Source organism: Thunnus maccoyii, chromosome 1 (genome assembly GCF_910596095.1).
Source record: "Thunnus maccoyii chromosome 1, fThuMac1.1, whole genome shotgun sequence".
In the NCBI taxonomy this organism is placed as follows: Eukaryota; Metazoa; Chordata; class Actinopteri; order Scombriformes; family Scombridae; genus Thunnus; species Thunnus maccoyii.
Genome location: NC_056533.1, coordinates 37,042,453 through 37,061,424, shown reverse-complemented (window position 1 = coordinate 37,061,424; position 18,972 = coordinate 37,042,453). Strand labels below are relative to the sequence as shown.

At 36.6% G+C, this 18,972-nt stretch overlaps 1 protein-coding gene across 2 annotated transcripts; it reads left to right on the top strand.

Moving 5' to 3' along the window:
* The first annotated feature begins 25 nt into the window (after positions 1 to 25).
* On the top strand, positions 26 to 17,150 carry cars1 (cysteinyl-tRNA synthetase 1). Of its 2 annotated transcripts, XM_042428668.1 has the most exons (23): positions 26 to 150; positions 2,055 to 2,285; positions 4,572 to 4,663; positions 5,870 to 5,958; positions 6,060 to 6,156; positions 6,793 to 6,891; positions 7,373 to 7,522; positions 8,490 to 8,630; positions 9,417 to 9,505; positions 9,601 to 9,722; positions 11,179 to 11,291; positions 11,444 to 11,572; positions 11,732 to 11,861; positions 12,202 to 12,305; positions 12,402 to 12,499; positions 12,626 to 12,815; positions 13,901 to 13,969; positions 14,711 to 14,792; positions 14,915 to 14,995; positions 15,220 to 15,287; positions 15,673 to 15,732; positions 15,878 to 15,961; positions 16,353 to 17,150. In XM_042428668.1, exons 1-23 carry the CDS (start codon positions 129 to 131, stop codon positions 16,479 to 16,481), a joined length of 2,469 nt encoding a protein of 822 aa, XP_042284602.1. In that variant the 5' UTR covers positions 26 to 128; the 3' UTR covers positions 16,482 to 17,150. The 2 variants fall into 2 exon arrangements, with proteins under 2 accessions (XP_042284602.1, XP_042284688.1); XM_042428754.1 differs by lacking the exon at positions 2,055 to 2,285.
* The last annotated feature ends 1,822 nt before the right edge of the window (positions 17,151 to 18,972 follow it).

The window sequence follows — 18,972 nt, the reverse complement described above, 5'->3', positions numbered from 1 at the left end:
GTCCCCCTTTGCGCTCAGGCTCCAACACATTGGTTCCGGTTCCTACTGTTGGCATATATGTCACGGTTTCTCCTTCCGGACACGTTATTGTTGCATCAGCAGCCAACCATCCAGCAGCACCAGTGGCAATGTCGACCTCAGGAGAGCAAGGTACATTGAATAATGTTTGTTTTTTCCACTTTAAATCTTAGGCTCGTTTCATGGCGGTAACTGCACTGTTTAATGTGTTTTGATGAACTGTCACAGCCTGTAAGCTAACATTAGCCTTGTTAGCTCGTTAATATCTGAATCTGTGGTCCAAAGCCTGCAGACGAGCCGCTGAGCTGCAGTCAGTGAGACGTCAAACCCCCTTTAAAACCCGGCTATTTAATATATAGATACATTATATATATTTAATGAAGCGTAATGTGTCGGTAAAGACACACAATTAACTTCTGGACTGAACTGAAATGAGACTTTTCAATATGTCTTCAGTATCTTCATATATATGTAAGCAAACAGCATTTTATTTAGCAACGGAGGAAAGTAACCGTTACATTTACTCAAGTACTGTGTTTAAGTATAATTTTGAGGTATTTGTACTTAACTTGATTATTTCCATTTAATACTACTTTATACTTCCACTCCACTACATTTCAGAGGGAAAATATTGTACTTTCTACTCCGCTACATTTATTTAACAGCTTTAGTTACTTTTCAGATGCAGATTTGACACAATAGATAATATAACAAAGCTTCTTTAAAATACGACGCATTGTTGAAGATGAAACCAGTTTTCCCTCTAAACTTCTCTCATTGTTTCATTTCAATAAATGTTCAAATGATCCGATATTTCACCAAACTTTATTCTGTTTACATGACTAGAGCTGAACTCCTGCAGCTTGAACAGGTTATAACGTTTGTCTTCACATCTGGGCTGATGTGATGTTGCATCATGATTGACAGCCGATGTTTCCAGAGAAATTTCAGAACATTTATTGAGACTGTAATTTGTTTGTGGGATGTTTTAAAATAGACATTTCATTTTAATTTTCAGTTTGGCTTAGTTGCATCTAGTTTTGATCTGTTTTTAGTTGAATATTGTTTCTGTTTTATTCATGTACACTACATAATATACACTCAAGAGACACATTCATGAATATATTTTGGAGCAAATCTCTACTTGCTGCTTTTTTTGTGTGTTTGTGTCACTTTCTCTGTTAGTTTGTTTCTCTGTTAGTCTTAAATGGGTCATACATACATGAAAGGAGAAAAAAATTTAAGTTTCTTTTTGACATCGGATGGGTGTGGTTGGAAATTGTTAAACCATTTCAGTTTCATTCTTAGTCCTTGGTGTGTGTGTGTGTGTGTGTGTGTGTGTGTGTGTGTGTGTGTGTGTGTGTGTGTGTGTGTGTTGGCATCTCCTCTGTCTATACATGGATAGACAATTTTTATTTTGGGGCTTGAACTGATTGATTTGTTAATTTACTTATTAATCATCATGTTGTTTTTATTTACCCGTGTTTGTATTTTCACGTCACATTCAGAGTCATTTCTTCATCCATCATATCGTCTCTTAACCTCACAACGAGCATCTGCAGGCTGACATTTACATCCACGTACATCCATCGCCGTGGAGACGGTGTTAACTCTGCCTCGTCAGCTTACGCTCGTCACTAAAATGATGTGATGTTTGCTTTTATTGTTGTTCACAGACACTTGTTGCAACATCTGTACTGTAGTTAATAGATGAAACCACTTCTCCTTTCACTCCCTCCTGCCCGCAGTGTTACATGAGTCTGTGGCACACCAACCATCTGTTCCTCTCTGAAGATCAAAATGAGACACTGAGCAGCAAGTTTCTCTATTCTGTTGCATTAAAGATAAATGTGTGTTCAGTTGGGACACGAGGAGTTTGTGTGGCATCGACTGCTCAGTTTAAACTTAATGTTTTGTTACATAATTAGAGTTGGAAGTGTGCTGGACTCAGTCGTCACTGATCTCTCCCACCTGTCCAGGATAAACTGTTGTTAGTGTTAGTGTCGGTAATTATTTGCGTTTCATTGTTTCTGCAGCCTTTGAGTATGGCTTCTTGCTACAGATAAGTGAGGAAGCCGCGCTGGCAGCGGCCCTGAATGACTACCTAACCTCACGCAGCTACCTGGCTGGGTTCAGCCCCTCCCAGGCCGACCAGAAAGCCTTTAAGCTCCTCCGCAGGCCCCCAGATCCGCAACATGTCCACGCTCTGCGCTGGTACAGACACATAGCAGCCCTTCAGCAGCAGGACCTCATCCCAGACAGCAGCAGTGAGTAGACAGTCGAAGGCATGAACAGGCTAGACGTGTCCGTGCTCCCAAAAATCTACCAGCCTGGAAGTCGAGGCAGTCTGAGGTCTTTATAAGGCGCCCTCCCCCCCCCCCTTCTCTGCAAACACTCACATGCATGAACTCTTCTGCAGGTATTTGAATGAATTCAGTGTTAGATTTCAGTCACAGCAGAGCTCTGCGGTGCCTTCAGCTGTTTGCTGAGGAGAGTTACGTTATCACTGTTCAAACAATATGACAGCAGCTGCTATAAACCGCACATGTTGCTTCAAAGAGACACCTGCCCAAAGAAGACGTGAGATCAGAACGGCTTCACAGAATATAAAGAACACAAAGACGTTTTGCTGGAAATTAGATGTAATTTCTCACAAGGTTTCACTGCATGTGTGTAAAAACATTTCAGTATTATTTGCTGTTCTTGTTGGTGTTTGTTGGGCTGAGTATCGCTGCTCCAAACCTTTTTAAGGTATAGATGGAAATAATCCAGTACCAAGTAGTATTGAAACTTCTTCAGTCAAACCATACCTGCATTAAGTCCTTTTTGTACACAGATTTAGAAAAAAATGACTATCTGTATGGTTTTGCTCGCAGCCAATCACCTCAAGCGTTCTTTGATTTAATGCGACGTGTGATTGGCCGACGAGCGCAGCAGCTGTGAAGCGGTGAAGTCGAGCGCGGTGTTTTTGATGGAGTTATTGAAAGAAGTGGGGAAAAAAAGGTTCTGTTGGTTTCTGTATCAGTTTAAGGGTACTGGTACTGGTACTGTTACTGGTGTTGGTACTGGTATAAAACGATACTCAGCCCTGATGCTTGTGCATGCTCTGTGTGTGTGTGTCTGTATATTTCTGAACTGAACATGTTTAGTTTCTTCTTGTCACTTGTGTCTGACTGAAGGATAAAATAAATGAACAGTTTCCTGTTAACATGTTCAGCAGCTTCATTTACTCACATTTCAGACTGAAAGTAGGTTTTGCAGCTTGTAGCAAATATGAATAATGATAAACATTAAACTAACTGTAACATCGTAGTAATTTAATCAGGAAATTTTAAAATTATTTCATTTTTCTCCTATTCAGTGACATGTTTACGACATTTTAATTCACAACTTTGAAAACATTCATCACTACAGTCTTCTTCTTCTTCTTTTTCTTCTTCTTTTCTTCTTTTTTCTTCTTCTTTATTCTGCATGATCATGTCAGGATTTCCTCTGAAGTTTTACATTCAGACTGGTTCAGATGCAGGTTAAAACAAATGAATAACTAAAGTATATAATACATAAAGTATTTTAATATTTTCCTACATTAGTTACTGTTTGTCTCTTTTCTTCTGTTTAATCTGAACAGGTTGTAACTGTTGAATCACTAAACTTTATATAAACATGAATGAAAAATATTCAACTAGAAACAGATCAAACTAGATGCAACTAAGTCAAACTGAAAATAAAAAACAACCAAATTAAAATGAAATTTAAACATTTAAACAGACTGTTAATAAACAACCAGGTGAATTCTCTGTTCAGATACGTTTCCCCTCGTTGCACATATTGATTGTCATTACAGAACTCAACAGTGCAGCACATAGCTGATCAACAGAAGAACTATTTTAATCATCATTTTAGTTTCTAAGTAAAACTGCAGCAGATTTTCTGCTTCTCAAACACGAGGATTTGATGCTTTTCTTTGTCTTTTAGTTTGTTGATCTGATGAAACAAAACATATAAAGACGTCAGCTTGGACTGTGGGAAATTATAACTATTTCCTGATATTTTTTAGTCAAAACGATGACTTGTGAAAATATTTGTCAGATTAATGGTTAGTTGCAGCTCTGCTGTCTTCAGGGTTTACACTGTTAGTTTGACAAAACCAGTTCTGGGAAATTACAAAAAGGTGATTTTTCACTATGATCTGACATTTTATAAACCAAAAGATTCATTGATAATGAAAATAAACAACAGTTGCATCACTAGATGATGTGTTACTGATGCAACGGGACATTAATTCACACACATATCAGCTTTGTTTTAATGCTTTAATTACATTACAGTCAGTCAGCAGCACTTTTCTGCTTCTTCACTTGCTGAAGTCAAACTAATATATTAAACATGTACTGAATTTACAGCCTCTATGTGTTGAATAATCCGACACGTAGCAGCTTTAAATTCTTGTGTTTTATGAAGCAGATAGAAGAACATAAAATATAATATTTAATGTCAATTGAAGTTTAACGTTCTCTTTTTCTAAATGTTTGTGTTTGTAACTTTGACTTCAGTGAAAGGAAAGCGGGTTCAGCCTCCGTGGTCTCCACCAGCAGGAACAGACGTTCCCCAACTGCGACTCTACAACAGTCTGACCAGATCCAAGGTAGGCGGGAAGACGTCGGCTCCACGTCGGTGTTTGTGTCCTTTTTAATCATCCGAACTTGTCTTGAAAAGTTAATAAATCCTCTGGATGTTTATTTGTCCCGTTTTTAATAAGGTTGTTTCATATCTAGACTGTTTAATTATTAAACTGTCTCACTTGTTTATCAGATATTCTTCCTTTAATAGACTTTGATTTACTATGTAAAACTATCAATGATGATTCCCTGCATGAAGAACAAATAAAGTTTATCACTTCCTTATAAGATAAAACACAGAGATAGTGACAGGAAACATGTTCAACGTCAGAGTATGAAAAGTTGTGTTCTGCATCTGTTCCTTTGAAGATTTATATGACTTATATAATAAAATTTATTTATCTTAGACAACCGCGAGTCTTTTCCAGGGTATCTGCAGGTCTTAAAGTGTTGAGAATTATTGACTTATTTATTTCATGTACAAAGGTCTTCATTATTTCCTCCTTCCTGCTGGTTATAAACTTTATTTGTGTGTTTGCGGCTGTCGGGAGACTTTTTACATCTATAAAGTACAAGTGAGACAGTGAATCAGGCTGCAGGAAGCTGTCAAATACATTTTTTGTGGAGTTTCTGTTACTGTCAGTGGGCAAGTTTTCAACAAAAACTTAAATGAATTGATTATTTTGTAACTAGATAATCCATCCTTCAGGGTTCTGCCACTTATCTGGGTCCAGGTCAAGTTAATGAATTAGTTATGTCACTAGGAATTATTGTTATACACAGCTGGGAAGTACAGACAAACAATAAATTAATGTAGTTAATAAATAATTGTAGGTTTTATGATCCCTGCTGGTTTTTAATCATATTTGACTGGTATGACCATGAAAAAAGTATTAAATTGTGTTATATGTGGTATTAAAAAGCTCTTAAAATAGATTTTATTTGTTGAACGCTGCAGAAACCTTGTTTTTATTCATGAGAAATTATTGAAATACCCTCAAATGAAAGATTAAATCTTGAGTCGGCTTTCTTCTGTAGTCATCTTCTTTATAAAAGATCCTCGATGTTTAGTCGCCAAATGAGACGGAGATGAATAGCAGCTTTGCTGACAAGAATCAATGAGAAGCATCAACTTACACTGAAAGAACAATGAATCCAGACCTGCATCACACGCTTGATTTACTCTCTAATGAGCTCATTATCTTATATTATCATCTGTCTTCATGTTTCAGGAGCTGTTTGTTCCCCAGAAAGGGAATAAAGTAACGTGGTACTGCTGTGGACCAACAGTATACGATGCTTCACACATGGGACATGCCAGGTAAACAGAAGATGATGATAAAAAGCTTCATATTGTATTATTCTGAGGTTTCTACCTTTTTAATTACAACATTGTTTTATGATTTGCCTCTTTTTTTCCAGATCATACATCTCTTTTGATATCCTGCGAAGGATACTGAGAGATTACTTCAAGTATGACGTCCTGTACTGCATGAACATCACAGACATAGACGACAAAGTGAGTTTTATCTATAACTAAAGCTTATAAATTTGACTAATTACATTATTTTCTACATTTGGCCTCAATATAAAACATTTTCTCTGGAAATGATTGATCTCCTTTTTGCCTTTTTGCCTTTGTCTCCTCAAGATAAAATAAAATAATACGATTAAATAAAAAACCACAAGAGTCTTTACGTCAAAAATTATTTATTTAATACAAGAGGACACATGTTTTTGGACACATGCTGAGCGCAGTAGAATATAAAGCTGCCATCTTTTGATATCAGAACTGAAATACATGCATCACATCCTTAATATCATCATTACAGAAAACAGTTTCAATCATTTTCTGGACCCGTTCGTCTTGTTGAAAGTATTCAGGCATCTGTGATAGAATGAAACATGCAGGATATGATGTTTTAATTGGTTAATTGGCTCAGACATATATAGACTACAGTCATAATCCAAATAACACTGGTTGCTTAGAAACTAATCCCTGAATCAGATGGCAGAAAACTCCACTTATATTAAGTAGTAATTATGATAATGACTCAGTAATTAGTTTTTTTTTTAGTAAACAGCAACATGTTCACTGTTGCTGATTATTCGTATTTGTCTGTTTGTGCTTCATGTTGGTTTTTCTTCTGTTCAGATCATTAAACGAGCTCGGCAGAACTATCTCCTGGACCAGTACAAGGAGAAGAAGCCACAAGCTGCTCAAATACTGCAGGATGTCCTGAGTGCCAGAGGAGTGAGTACAAACACGCAGTGATAATAAACTACTGGAGCTGTGAGCAGAGGAGAGAGGGAGAGATTTACCTCAATTACAACACTGTAGACTGCATTCTCTTCCATATTACACTTATTTACATATTGAACATGTAAATAAATGTTGTTTTGAATGTGAAAAAATCACATAAAACCATTTAGTCTCGAAAAACAAAAGTGGGTTTATTAATGATAATAATAATAAGGCAGCAGCAGTGTCCAGTTACATTATTACACCAGCAGGTGAAGTAAAAACTCGTTCCAGCAGCCACAACGTTGCTCTGCTGCGTTTCAGTACAGTATCTCAGATCAGCTGTTTGGGAAGCAGAGACTAGTTAACCTGCTGTGATTGGTCAGATGCTGCCTGTGAACATGCATCAGATCAGCCTAAAACTGTGCAGCTCTGCTTAGAAACAGCAGGTTGTCTGAAGGTTTTCTATATGTTGTTTTTCTGCTGTTTGCAGCCCTTTCAGGTCAGTTTGGCTTCGACCACAGATCCAGACAAGAAGCAGATGCTGGAAAGGCTGGACGCCGCCGTCACCGCCGCCCTGCAGCCCCTGCAGGCAGCGATAGCCAGCAAAGCAGCGGATGAAGTGATTCAACCTCTGGCTCAGGTAAGACCGAGAGGACGTGGTGTTCACTGTAAATCTTCCCGCTCTTTGGAAAGTAGGGAAATACTTGTCATCCTTTTTAATTCTCATTTTTTCCAATTTTAAACTTATATTGTTGGTTTTGTATCGTTTGTACATTTAAAATGAGTTTCTAGGGAATTTTCATACATGGTAAATATTTATAAGTATTAATATTTAGGTTTGTTTGTAAGACATTATGTTGTTTGACATGTTTAATCACTGCAGTGTACGTTTTTCTATGAATTCAGAATTAATACAACATTGTATAATCAAAGTCAGTACTGTATAATTGTCATGATTTATTTATTTATTATTTTAATTTATTGTATCACTGGGTGACACACCCACACACATGATTTATGTATATCATTAAAAAAAATGTATTGTCATCATAACATGAGATATATAACATAAGTAAAATGTATGAAATGCCACAATGACAATAAAATAAAGTATTTAAATAAATAAATAAAAATAAAGTCCTGGTGGGCGGGACAATAAATAACTAATAACTAACTGACCAATTAAAATATAGTAAATTAATAAACTCTCACTACATAACGGTGTTGATCAATGTAACAAAATATTAAATTTATATTTAATTCATGCAACAGGAAGCTCTTTGCAGGAAAACCTGCTTTTTACTTAGAAAATGAAGCCTTTAATATTTACATTTAATTTGTAATAAACAGAAGAACTAAGTTTTCAGCATGAACAGTGAAATCCACAATATGAAAAATGATTTATCTCTTTTTATTTTATCTTTTCTTATTTCATTATTTTTTAATGCACTGATTTATATTTCCTACATAGATTAAATAGATTTTAATTGGTAAACAATTAAATAAATGTAATGGCATGAATAAATAAACAATACAATGAATGCTGATACATAAGTTTATTAATTATAAAGATATTGATTTAATTTTAATTATCTTTCTCTTCTAAGGTGCTGTTGGAGAATTCGAAGGACTTGTTGGCTGATTGGTTGGACAAACAGTTTGGAAGTCAAGTCACAGAGAACTCCATCTTCTCTATTCTCCCGAAATACTGGGAGGGAGAATATCACAAAGACATGGACGCTCTGAACGTAGGTCGAACAAACACAAACTAGCTACTAGGAGTGTGCTCGGATACAAATACGTTATTCAGCAAAGCATAAATAGTGGGGGTTTTTTACGAATATTTGTTTCATACAAATATTTTAAAAATTATTTGTTTTTGGGAAGAAAAAAGTCAGTTATATTCACTATGTCAGTGTCTCTCCTCTGCTCTGTTATGTCTATCAGCAGGTCTCAGTGAGGGGAGTCACATCCACCTGCTACATGACGCACATTTCTTAATTTTCTAATCTGGACATCACTTTAATTTTCATCTTTAATTTTCTAAATTATAAGCGTAATAATAACAAAAACAGGTTTTTAAGCCTCTTTCCACTTTTATTCGAGTACAAATACAAATAACTTTGCTGCCTCAACAAATACAAATACAAATACTGAGCTCTCTGCACATCCCTACTATTTACAAAGCTCCTGTTCAGACACGTAAATGTCTCTTGTCAGTTTTCACAAGTCTGTGTTTCATCAGAAGTCTTCATCTCTTGCTCTCCTGCCTCATACACTTTATGGCAAAAGTATACGGACACCTAAACATCACACTTGTACAGTATGAACATCACATCATATGATCATTCTACTACGACAGCATTTATTCTGAAAGAACAGGAATAATATACTAATAATAAACTGACTCTGACTCTCTAATTTAAAGATTTAAACCATAATAATGTAGCAAAAAGTAAAGATGATCAGTGTTAAAGTAGATTTGAATTCTCTTTACTTCTCTGTTGATGTATATTGATCTTTATGGTCTCCAGGTTCTTCCTCCTGACGTCCTCACTCGAGTCAGCGAATACGTGCCTGAGATTGTGGACTTTGTGGAGAAGATTGTCTCGAATGGTTATGGGTAAGAAAAAGCAGCCAGTGATTAATATTATATTTATATTTTATTACACATGGATTGTCAGTTAACAGTGTTCATGGTTTGCTGATGTTTTTCAGGTATGAATCAAACGGTTCTGTTTACTTTAACACCTCAAAGTTTGACGCCAGTCCGCAGCACTCGTACGCCAAACTGGTGCCAGAGGCAGTCGGAGATCAGAAAGCGTTACAGGAAGGAGAAGGTACGATGATACATGTTGTCTTCTGTGATCCCACCACCAGGAGTCGCCACAGTCAGATGTTTTCAAACCCTTTATGTAGGATTTAAACCTGTAGTTTCTAGTGTCTGTGGCAACGTTCCCACACTGGCGCACCGGTAACGATGCATTTTTCGTCAACGGTTGGTTTGCCAGAGTTGAAGGGTGCCAATAGAGCATGCGCACACCCCAAAGACTTCCGCTGGCCGAGCCATGGATGTATAATAAGAGCTGGATACGGCGCCGCCGCTCAGCCTTGCAGCCAAGTTTTCCCAGTGGTCACTCGTGGTACTGCAGCCCAAAAAACATTTTCCCCGTAGACCGCCGTTGTAAAAGAGACGCCTGTAAAACTGTTGACAGGACGCCTCGAACTGCAAACAAGGTCAATTATGACTCTTTATATTATGAACTCTTGATCCATGGAGGTTTTATATTAGTTAAACTTTCCTCGAGCCGAGAAAACATTTTTAAAATCCGTGACGTCATCACAATGTAAAGTCTACGGGCCGAGCGGGAACTTGTGGGCGGGGCCAGCGGGGGAAACACTACTGCGCATATTCAGTGGGCCGCACAACAAGGAAGCAAACCTGGAAGCTAGAAACTTTTTGGGGGGGCGTATACGACAGCAGAGCAGTTCCTATAGGACTGAACGGGCGCCATGTTCAGTCAGGTATCCAGCTCTTATGATACATCTGTGGGCCGAGCCGGCTAACTTCCTGTTTAGTCCTAACTTGAGGGATAAAATAATTTAATCGTGCGGCTCTTCTACATTTTCCAAATGTTATCTGACTGAATGGATCAAATTCTGATTCATTCTGAAACAAAACAAACCATTTATCCACCATTTTATAGCTGCACCAGTAGCGACTGGGACCAGTTCACACATGTACTCATAGAACTGGAGTTAAATCCAGCTTTAACTTGAATGCTGAAGACAGATTTCTCTTTGTAATGTTTTTTTTTAAATTGAATTTTAAACTTTAACACATTAAACATGAACAAAACATGAATAAAAAAACAATAGTTCTAGTTTCTGTCTTTGTAGCTTAAACACTATGTTTCTTAACTTTTTATAACTATTACCGAGTGCAGTTAAAAGTAGGGCTGCATAATTATTTTCTAATAATCTGTCAGTTATTTTCTTGATTAATTGATGAGTCGTTTGGTCTATAAAAAGTCAGAAAATGGTGAAACTTTTTGCCCAAAACGTTCCCGACCAGCAGTTCACAACCCAACAATATTCAGTTTATATTTAAGAAGCTGGAATCAGAGAATTACAGTATTTAATCAATTATCAATATAGTCGGCGTATAATTTTCTATTGATCGACTAATCGTTGCAGCTGTAGTTAAAAGTGTCAGTTACAGTCATGTCGGCCTTGATCATCATCTTATTATTTTTATTTTTATTTACCTTTCCTTCATCTCGTCCGGCTCTGTAGGGGATCTGAGCATCTCTGCTGACAGATTAAGTGAGAAAAAGTCCCAGAATGACTTTGCCTTGTGGAAAGCCTCCAAACCCGGAGAGCCTTCCTGGGAGTCTCCGTGGGGGAAGGTGAGAGCTCTGAATGTCTCGATGAGTCTCTTATTGTAGTTTATATAATATCCAATATAACTTGTAAAGATCATAACCTCCACAAAGGTTGACTAGACGGAGGTTTTTCCCCTGAAAGCAGAAAACTGAAGGACTTTTTGATGTTGTAACAGGGAAGGCCCGGCTGGCATATTGAATGTTCAGCCATGGCTGGCTCCATCTTGGGAGAGTCCATGGACATCCACGGCGGCGGCTTTGATCTGCGGTTCCCCCATCACGACAACGAGTTGGCTCAGTCTGAGGTACGAGAGCAAAAACTGTCCGTCAGTTACTGAAAAGGTTTACTTTAAACGTGTGAAACATGGATGCAGCAGGTCATAAAAACACTCAGACACAAAACATTCAACCTGTAGTTTAATTAGATTAACTGGAATGTAATAAAAGACACCTCTGGTTTACAGGCTTTCTTTGAAAATGATTTCTGGGTCCGTTACTTCCTGCACACCGGACACCTGACGATCGCAGGATGCAAGATGTCAAAGTCTCTAAAGAACTTCATCACTATTAAGGACGCCTTGGCAAAGAACACAGGTAACACATCTGGATCTGCTTCACGTCATTAATGTTATAAACACCTGATCGATTATGAAAACGGTTCTATGAACCATCTAAACCGAGGGTCAGTTAAACTAAGTCCACTGTAATAAATGTTTTATCATCATCTCTTGCACAAAGAAACTAAAATCAGTTTAATAAACTATGAAACTGATGATTTTAATTGGACTTTTAAGTTGTTGAGGTGATTCTTCTTCTTCTTCTTCTTCTGTCTTGTAGCAGTTAAAGCACAGCTCACTGTTGGATGTAGAGGAAAATTTGATCTGTTTAGATTCGATCTGAGATGTTTTTAGCTGTTCTGTTCGTCCTCCTGCAGCTCGTCAGCTCCGTCTGGCTTTCCTGATGCATTCCTGGAAAGACACCCTGGACTACTCTTCCAACACGATGGAGTCAGCCGTCCAGTACGAGAAGTTCATGAATGTAGGTGAAAACGGGACAAACGAGCCTCTTAATTAAGACGTTTATATTAATACGGTGTTTTGTATTGATGTGTGTGTGTTTTTTTTCATGTAACAGGAGTTCTTCCTGAATGTGAAAGACATCCTGCGCGCTCCCACTGACATCACCGGTCAGTTTGAGAAGTGGGAGGCAGCAGAGGTGGAGCTGAACAACGGGTAAGTGGAAACAACAATAATAATCATTTCCACACATGCTCAGTGTGGCGGTAACGCTGCATTTGAAGCAGTTAAAACAAACGTGACTTAAAGCTTAAAGGTTACGCGTGTGTGTGTGTTATCTAGTTTCTACGACAGGAAGTCTGCCGTCCACGAGGCTCTGTGTGACAACATGGATACTCGCACCGCCATGGAGGAGATGAGAGTGCTGGTCGGCCAGAGCAACACCTACATCGCCAGCAGGAAGAGCGCCAAGCTGAGACCCAACCGCATGCTGATGGAGAGTATCGCTGTGTATCTCACCAACATGTTGAAGGTGAGCACGTTGTTCCTGCTGCTGCTGTTTTCATCATCCTGTCGCACATCTCCCTCTAAATATGATTTGTTTCAGTTGATCATTAACAGCAATTTGAAGCCAAATTTAATTTAACTGCATTTTTTTTGTTCTGTTTGAGTAACGTTTGCTACAAAACTACAGTGACCAGACCATTTTCTGGAGTAATTTTCAGGTATTTAACGGTTAATTTTCAGGATATTTTACAGACAGGGTCGTGCAATTTGGTACAAATTATAAGAAAAAGTGTTAAGTTGCTGTAGTTGGTGAGTCCCCACCCTTTATTTTTGGGTTTGTATGTTGCTGATATCATAATATGCTAATATATTGTTTGACACACCAAACTACACATGGAAAACTAAGTATGTTCTTCACTTAATGCACTTAATGAATTGTCAGTAGTCTAATTTATTAAGAATTTTAGCTACATATAAACTCAAACATGATGAATTACCAACTAAACCAATGTAACTTTTTTTTCCTTATACTTTGTACCAAATTGCACCATCTTTATTGTAAAATGTCCTAAAAATTCACCATTAAAATCCTGCAAATTACTCATGAAATTAATATAAAATGAAAAATGTAAAATAAAGTGTTACCTTAAACTACAGTTTACATCTTCAGTAGGAAATATTGAGAGAAGAACTAACACATTGTAGCTTTTGGTCTTTAAATTGCATTAAGTCTCAACTTAATATACAAACTTGTTTTTCACAGGTTTTCACTGTTTTTTATTTAATATAAGAGTTGTAATCAGGGTTTTAAAATGTTTGATTGTGTTTTGTTTTCTGTCACTTTAAACATTGTGAGTAATCTTGGCCGAACATTGTTCAAACTGTATTCATTTAATACACAGACAGTGTTGAACATAACATCAGTAGTTTTAGTTTGTAATTGTAAGAAACATTTTTAAATGTTGATCCAGTTCAGATGCTTGTTAGCTTGAATCTCACATTAATAAACTACATCATCAAGTGTCTACATAACAAACACAGTTTCATCTGACGGTGGAGGATTAAATGTTTCCTGTCAAAGCCACTGAATATTTTACTTTTATCGTCTAGATATTTGGTGCCATTGAAGGATCAGAGCCTGTTGGTTTCCCAGTGGGAGGACAAAGTCAGAACATCGATGTAAGAAAAGAAGCGTTTTCTTTCTTGTTGGTGGAGACGTATCTGACATTTGACTATCATGAGAAATGTGCCGCTTATTATTATTATTATTATTATTATTATTATTATTATTATTGTTATTATTATTATTTTACTGAGGAATCAGTCTTAAGTTCATTATACTTTGTCTCAAATAGAGCTGCAGCTATCAGTCCAATAATTGACTAGTTGATGAATTAGAATTTTTAAATATTTTGACAATCAAGCTATCAATTAAGTAACTTTTCAAGCAAAAATGCAAAACATCTGCTAGTTTAAGGCTCTCAGATGTGAGAATTTGTTGCATTTGTTGGTTTTGCATTAGTGTAAATGTAATATTTTGGGGTTTTGGACTGTTGGTTGGACAAAATAAGACACCTGAGTGAATGACTCTGGACTCCAGGATGCTGTGAAGGGCATTTTTTCACCATTTTCTGATATGTATATATTTTAATTGATTAATTGGCAGATTAATTGATAATAAGAATAATCAAAACTTGCAGCCCTAGTCTCAAACATATGTCACATCACTAATATACTATTTATTAATTTATTTTTAGTTAAAAAGCTGCAGTTTAGTTCAGTGTAGTGAGCTGTTTGTCCTCCAGCTTTTCAGGATTTCCTCCAACTGAACATCATGTCCAAAAAAAAAACACATTTACATTTTCAAGCTGCTGCTATTTAATTAAAGTTATTAACATATTGCTGCTGCTGTGTTTCCAGCTGGAGAGCACGGTGATGCCGTACCTCACAGTGCTGTCGGACTTCAGAGAGGGAGTCCGAAGAATCGCCAGAGAGCAGAAAGGTGAGGACGACGGTTACTCTGATCTCCTTCTATCTCTCCTGGAAGTTTAACTCAAGCACTGAATCAGGTTCTAAGTTCGTCTTCAAGGTGAATTAAAGTCCTTTTTTTTTAATCTGATCCAGTGTTGGAGCTGCTGCAGCTCTGTGACGTCGTCCGTGATGATACGTTACCGGAGCTGGGCGTCCGACTGGAAGATCATGAAGGTAACGGAGCTTTGAAACTACAATATTCTGTCATCTAACCCCATTATGAAGCTTTTATAAGCAGCGTATAAACAGTTAATAAATGGTTTATAACAGCAAGTGCTTGTTATTGTCATGTACAAGCAGCTCTTTCATCCAAGATGTGATTTTAAAAGTTAAAGTAAAGGATTGACGGAGTAACAACAACACAATAAAACTGAAGAACTGCTTTATGGTCCTTACAGGTCTGCCGACGGTGGTCAAACTGGTGGACAAGGAGACATTACTGAAGGAGAAAGAGGAGAAGAAGATGGTAAAAGAACATTATAGTTTGCAGAATGAAATAAAGTCTGGACTGATGGTGACGAGCATTATTTACCTGCATGAAGGTGAACTCACAGCACAGTTTAAGTTGTAGAAACCAGTAACTCTGCTCAATAAAGAAGCCATCTGTTAGTCTGTGTGACTGTTTATGATCTCTGGACAAAAGCACAACAAATTAAACCTTTCTGCTGTCGTTCAGACCAGAAGAAATAAACTTTAGATACATTTTAACACAGACAGAAAAACTCTGAAATCCCAGCTTGTTGTTTTTTTGGATGACACATCACTCCAGTAAGAGTTTAATGTTTTTGTAAATGGATCTGAAATTTCTAACATAAAGGTTCTTTGTTCACCATCATTTTCCTCTTCCACAGATGGAAGATGAGAAGAAAAGGAAGAAGGAAGAAGCCGCCAAGAAGAAACAAGAACAAGAGGTCAGTCAGATGAACATTTTAGTTAAAGTCCACGTTTATTTACATTAAATCCATTTCCAGATGTTTCCATGAAGAGAAGTTTCGTCCTGTTTTTTGTTTCTCTGACTATTAACATGTTAATTTACTTGTTTTTTTTCTGTTTCAGATGGCTAAACTTGCAAAAATGAAGATCCCTCCATGTGAGATGTTTCGCGCAGAAACTGACAAATATTCCAAATTTGATGAAACGGTAACAAATTTTCTTATTTTTTACGTGTTAATTGAAGCCCTGAAACCATCAGTCTGTACATTGATAAAGCCACATGTAGATCATTGTAATGTAAAACCATAGGAAACCTTACATTTATGTATTTATACAGTAGTAATTAACACAGTAATTAACACAGAGCCAGTTTGCTGCACCAGCGGCTGTGAAACTTCATTTTAAAGGGAGAAAGTTTCCTTCATCAATGTCGTTCTTGCAAAGTTTGATGTGTCACTAAAAGCTTTTATTTCTGCTATCAATTAAGAGAACACTCTTCATTATTATGCATTTATATTTAATGAATGTTTTTTACAAGATGTCTGTAATATTCTCATGTTAAATCATCTTGTTCTTCGTCCTCGTCGACTGTTAACAGGGTTTCCCCACTCATGACGCCGAAGGGAAGGAGATCAGCAAAGGTCAAGCCAAGAAGCTGCGAAAACTCTACGAGACCCAAGAAAAATTACACAACGAGTATCTGGAGATGAACCAGAACGGCAACTGATTATGTGTGTTTACTAAAAAAAACGATCCCAAGAACCCGCCTCTGCAGAATACCAACAGAATAAATGTTAAAGGCCAGTTTGTCTCCTGTATATCTGTTTCTGGTCAGAAAAACTATACGGTAAAAAAATTGGACAAAAACATAACCAAAATCCTTTTAACTAATTCTGTTTGTATCTCATCGTCTCTCCGCAACAGCAGCAAGACAGTAAATGAAATGAGGTTTTAATGATGTGACAGCGCAGCTCCAACTGACTGCAAATGTTTTATACACTGATGGTGTTTCTACTGGAACTCTGTAGCACTGCCAGTCATTTAAAGGATTAAATACATTTTTTTTTTACTGTATGATTTAACATATTAACCATAAAAAATTAAAAGACAACATACAGATGGGTGACAACTTAAATGAAAAACATAAAATGTCTTAATAAGGTGTTTTTCCACCATGTCATAGATAAAAAAAAAACACCATTTTTACAAAAATATTCCTTTATTTTGTGTTTTTTGATGGTGGTGGAGCTTTCACTGTCACCATTTTCATATTTGGAAAAAAGCATTTCTCCAAACATTTATTCAGGTTTTTCCTTTAATATGTCACCTTGTCCGTATCTACATTTCTAGATCAGAATTGGCTGAACTTTTTAAATAAAAATCAGTGTTGGACCAATACTGTCTTTACTTTTCCCGCCACAGCTTCCTCGCTTATAGAGCTTTTTTTTTTTAATTTCTAGAACAGTGTTGCTTTATACAGCTGTTCTTTTGGCTTAACTTAATAAAAAGGTTCATGAACTTTGTATTTTAAAAAAAAAACACCTTCAGTTAGGAATGTCTGAACAGATTGATTGAGAACTGATTGATGACGTCATAATTGGATCTAGTCGACCGTCAGTGAGAGGATCAATGATACGTTTGTTCACATATTTGCATCAATCTGAAGTGTTTTTCCTCATTTCAGTTCCATCTTTGGCCAATTTAATTGATTTTTTACAATATTAAAGGACAGGACTGTAGTTTTTGTTCAGCTTTTTTTATGCTGTCAACAAATCCCATGAAAAGACCAACAACGTGTCTGAGGCTCCTCATCCTCAGGTTCGGTGGTTCCTACTGAAGATGTAAACCTTTAAAAACAGCTCTCATATAAATATAGTTTCTTTAAAAAAAAAAAAAAAAGTCTGTAATTTCATAAAAGCAGCTGGTCTTTGTAGTTTTTCGCAAACGTCACTCAAACTAGAGGAAACAGTGCGTTAGCTGGGGACTATTTTCAGCGGTGGATGAATCCACATTTAATGCTCTAGTGAGTATTTCCAGCAACAGGATGATGTGTGTTTATCTCTTTTCATGAGAGTTGTTGACAATAAGGAAAACACAGAATATCAGCACACTTGTCCTTTAAATCTGGGCAGCTGTTTTCTTATTATACAGGGAAAATATAACTTTAGTGCTTTATATTATTCAGCCGTCCATTAGGCTTGTGTATTTTTGTACTGTTTGTGTTTTGCAATTTCATGGTTATGTAAAGATGCGACTTCAGCTACTCTTATCAGATAGAAAAGATGCTTCAATAAATCAGCAGTAAGCGCCACCGCTTGTCCATCTTTGTCAACTTATAATATGAGACTTATAATAATCTCATTACTGCAGCGTCTCTTTCTTTTTAAAATAGGAACCAACCGAGATCTGATTCCCTTTTACTCACTGATACGAACAGTTGTGGAAAGATCACATGCAGCCTTAAAAAAAGGATACAGAACCTTTCATATTAATGTGGCAGCCTTACGTAGAGAATATAGACGCATCACTGACGCCACCGTAGGATGTGATTATCTCTGGTTAGACGGATAAGTGTTTATTACTCAAATAAAAGACATTCAAGCTGCAAATTTAATTACAAATTATATATTTAGAAATTCTGTTCGGTCTGTTTTCCTTCTGGAAGTATTTAGATATAAACATATAAATGACGGGTGTGTTTCTCCTGTTATTCTGTGTGATTATATGAATTATTATGTGTTTTTCCCTCTTAAATTGATAGGAAACAGTGAGCTGTGGGTTTAGGGATTATTTAATGGAAAATGTAACTTTTGCATTTTAAAAACACCTGCTGCATATTTACAGATGTTGGCTTTGATGTGACATATTACATCACTATAATTAGTGGAAAAATAGATATTAAAATATATAAGAATTGAATGTTTGTAAGTATTTGATTTTGTTTTATTAATTAAAGCCTAACAGTTGGTACCGCAGCCTCAGCTGATGAGAGAACCTTCAGGATCGGGTAATTTCATCAGGATTGCAGTTTAACATCCGGTTTATTAATTTACTTTTAGTTTAAAAACAAAAAACAAAACTGCAAATCCATCTATCCATCTCCATCCTAGCAAACACAAATCCTGACATCCTGCACTTGTCTCATTCACAATGACGTCATGTCTATTATTTAAATTTTAGATGTTTGCAAAAATTAATTTCCCTGAAAAAAACATCCA

Excerpts from the sequence above, each read along its gene's own strand:
- cars1 (XM_042428668.1), top strand. The coding sequence starts at position 129 with ATGTCGACCTCAGGAGAGCAAG. Across the intron at positions 151-2,054 it reads GTCGACCTCAGGAGAGCAAG|CCTTTGAGTATGGCTTCTTG; the intron begins GTACATTGAATA and ends TTGTTTCTGCAG. Across the intron at positions 11,573-11,731 it reads ACGAGTTGGCTCAGTCTGAG|GCTTTCTTTGAAAATGATTT; the intron begins GTACGAGAGCAA and ends TCTGGTTTACAG.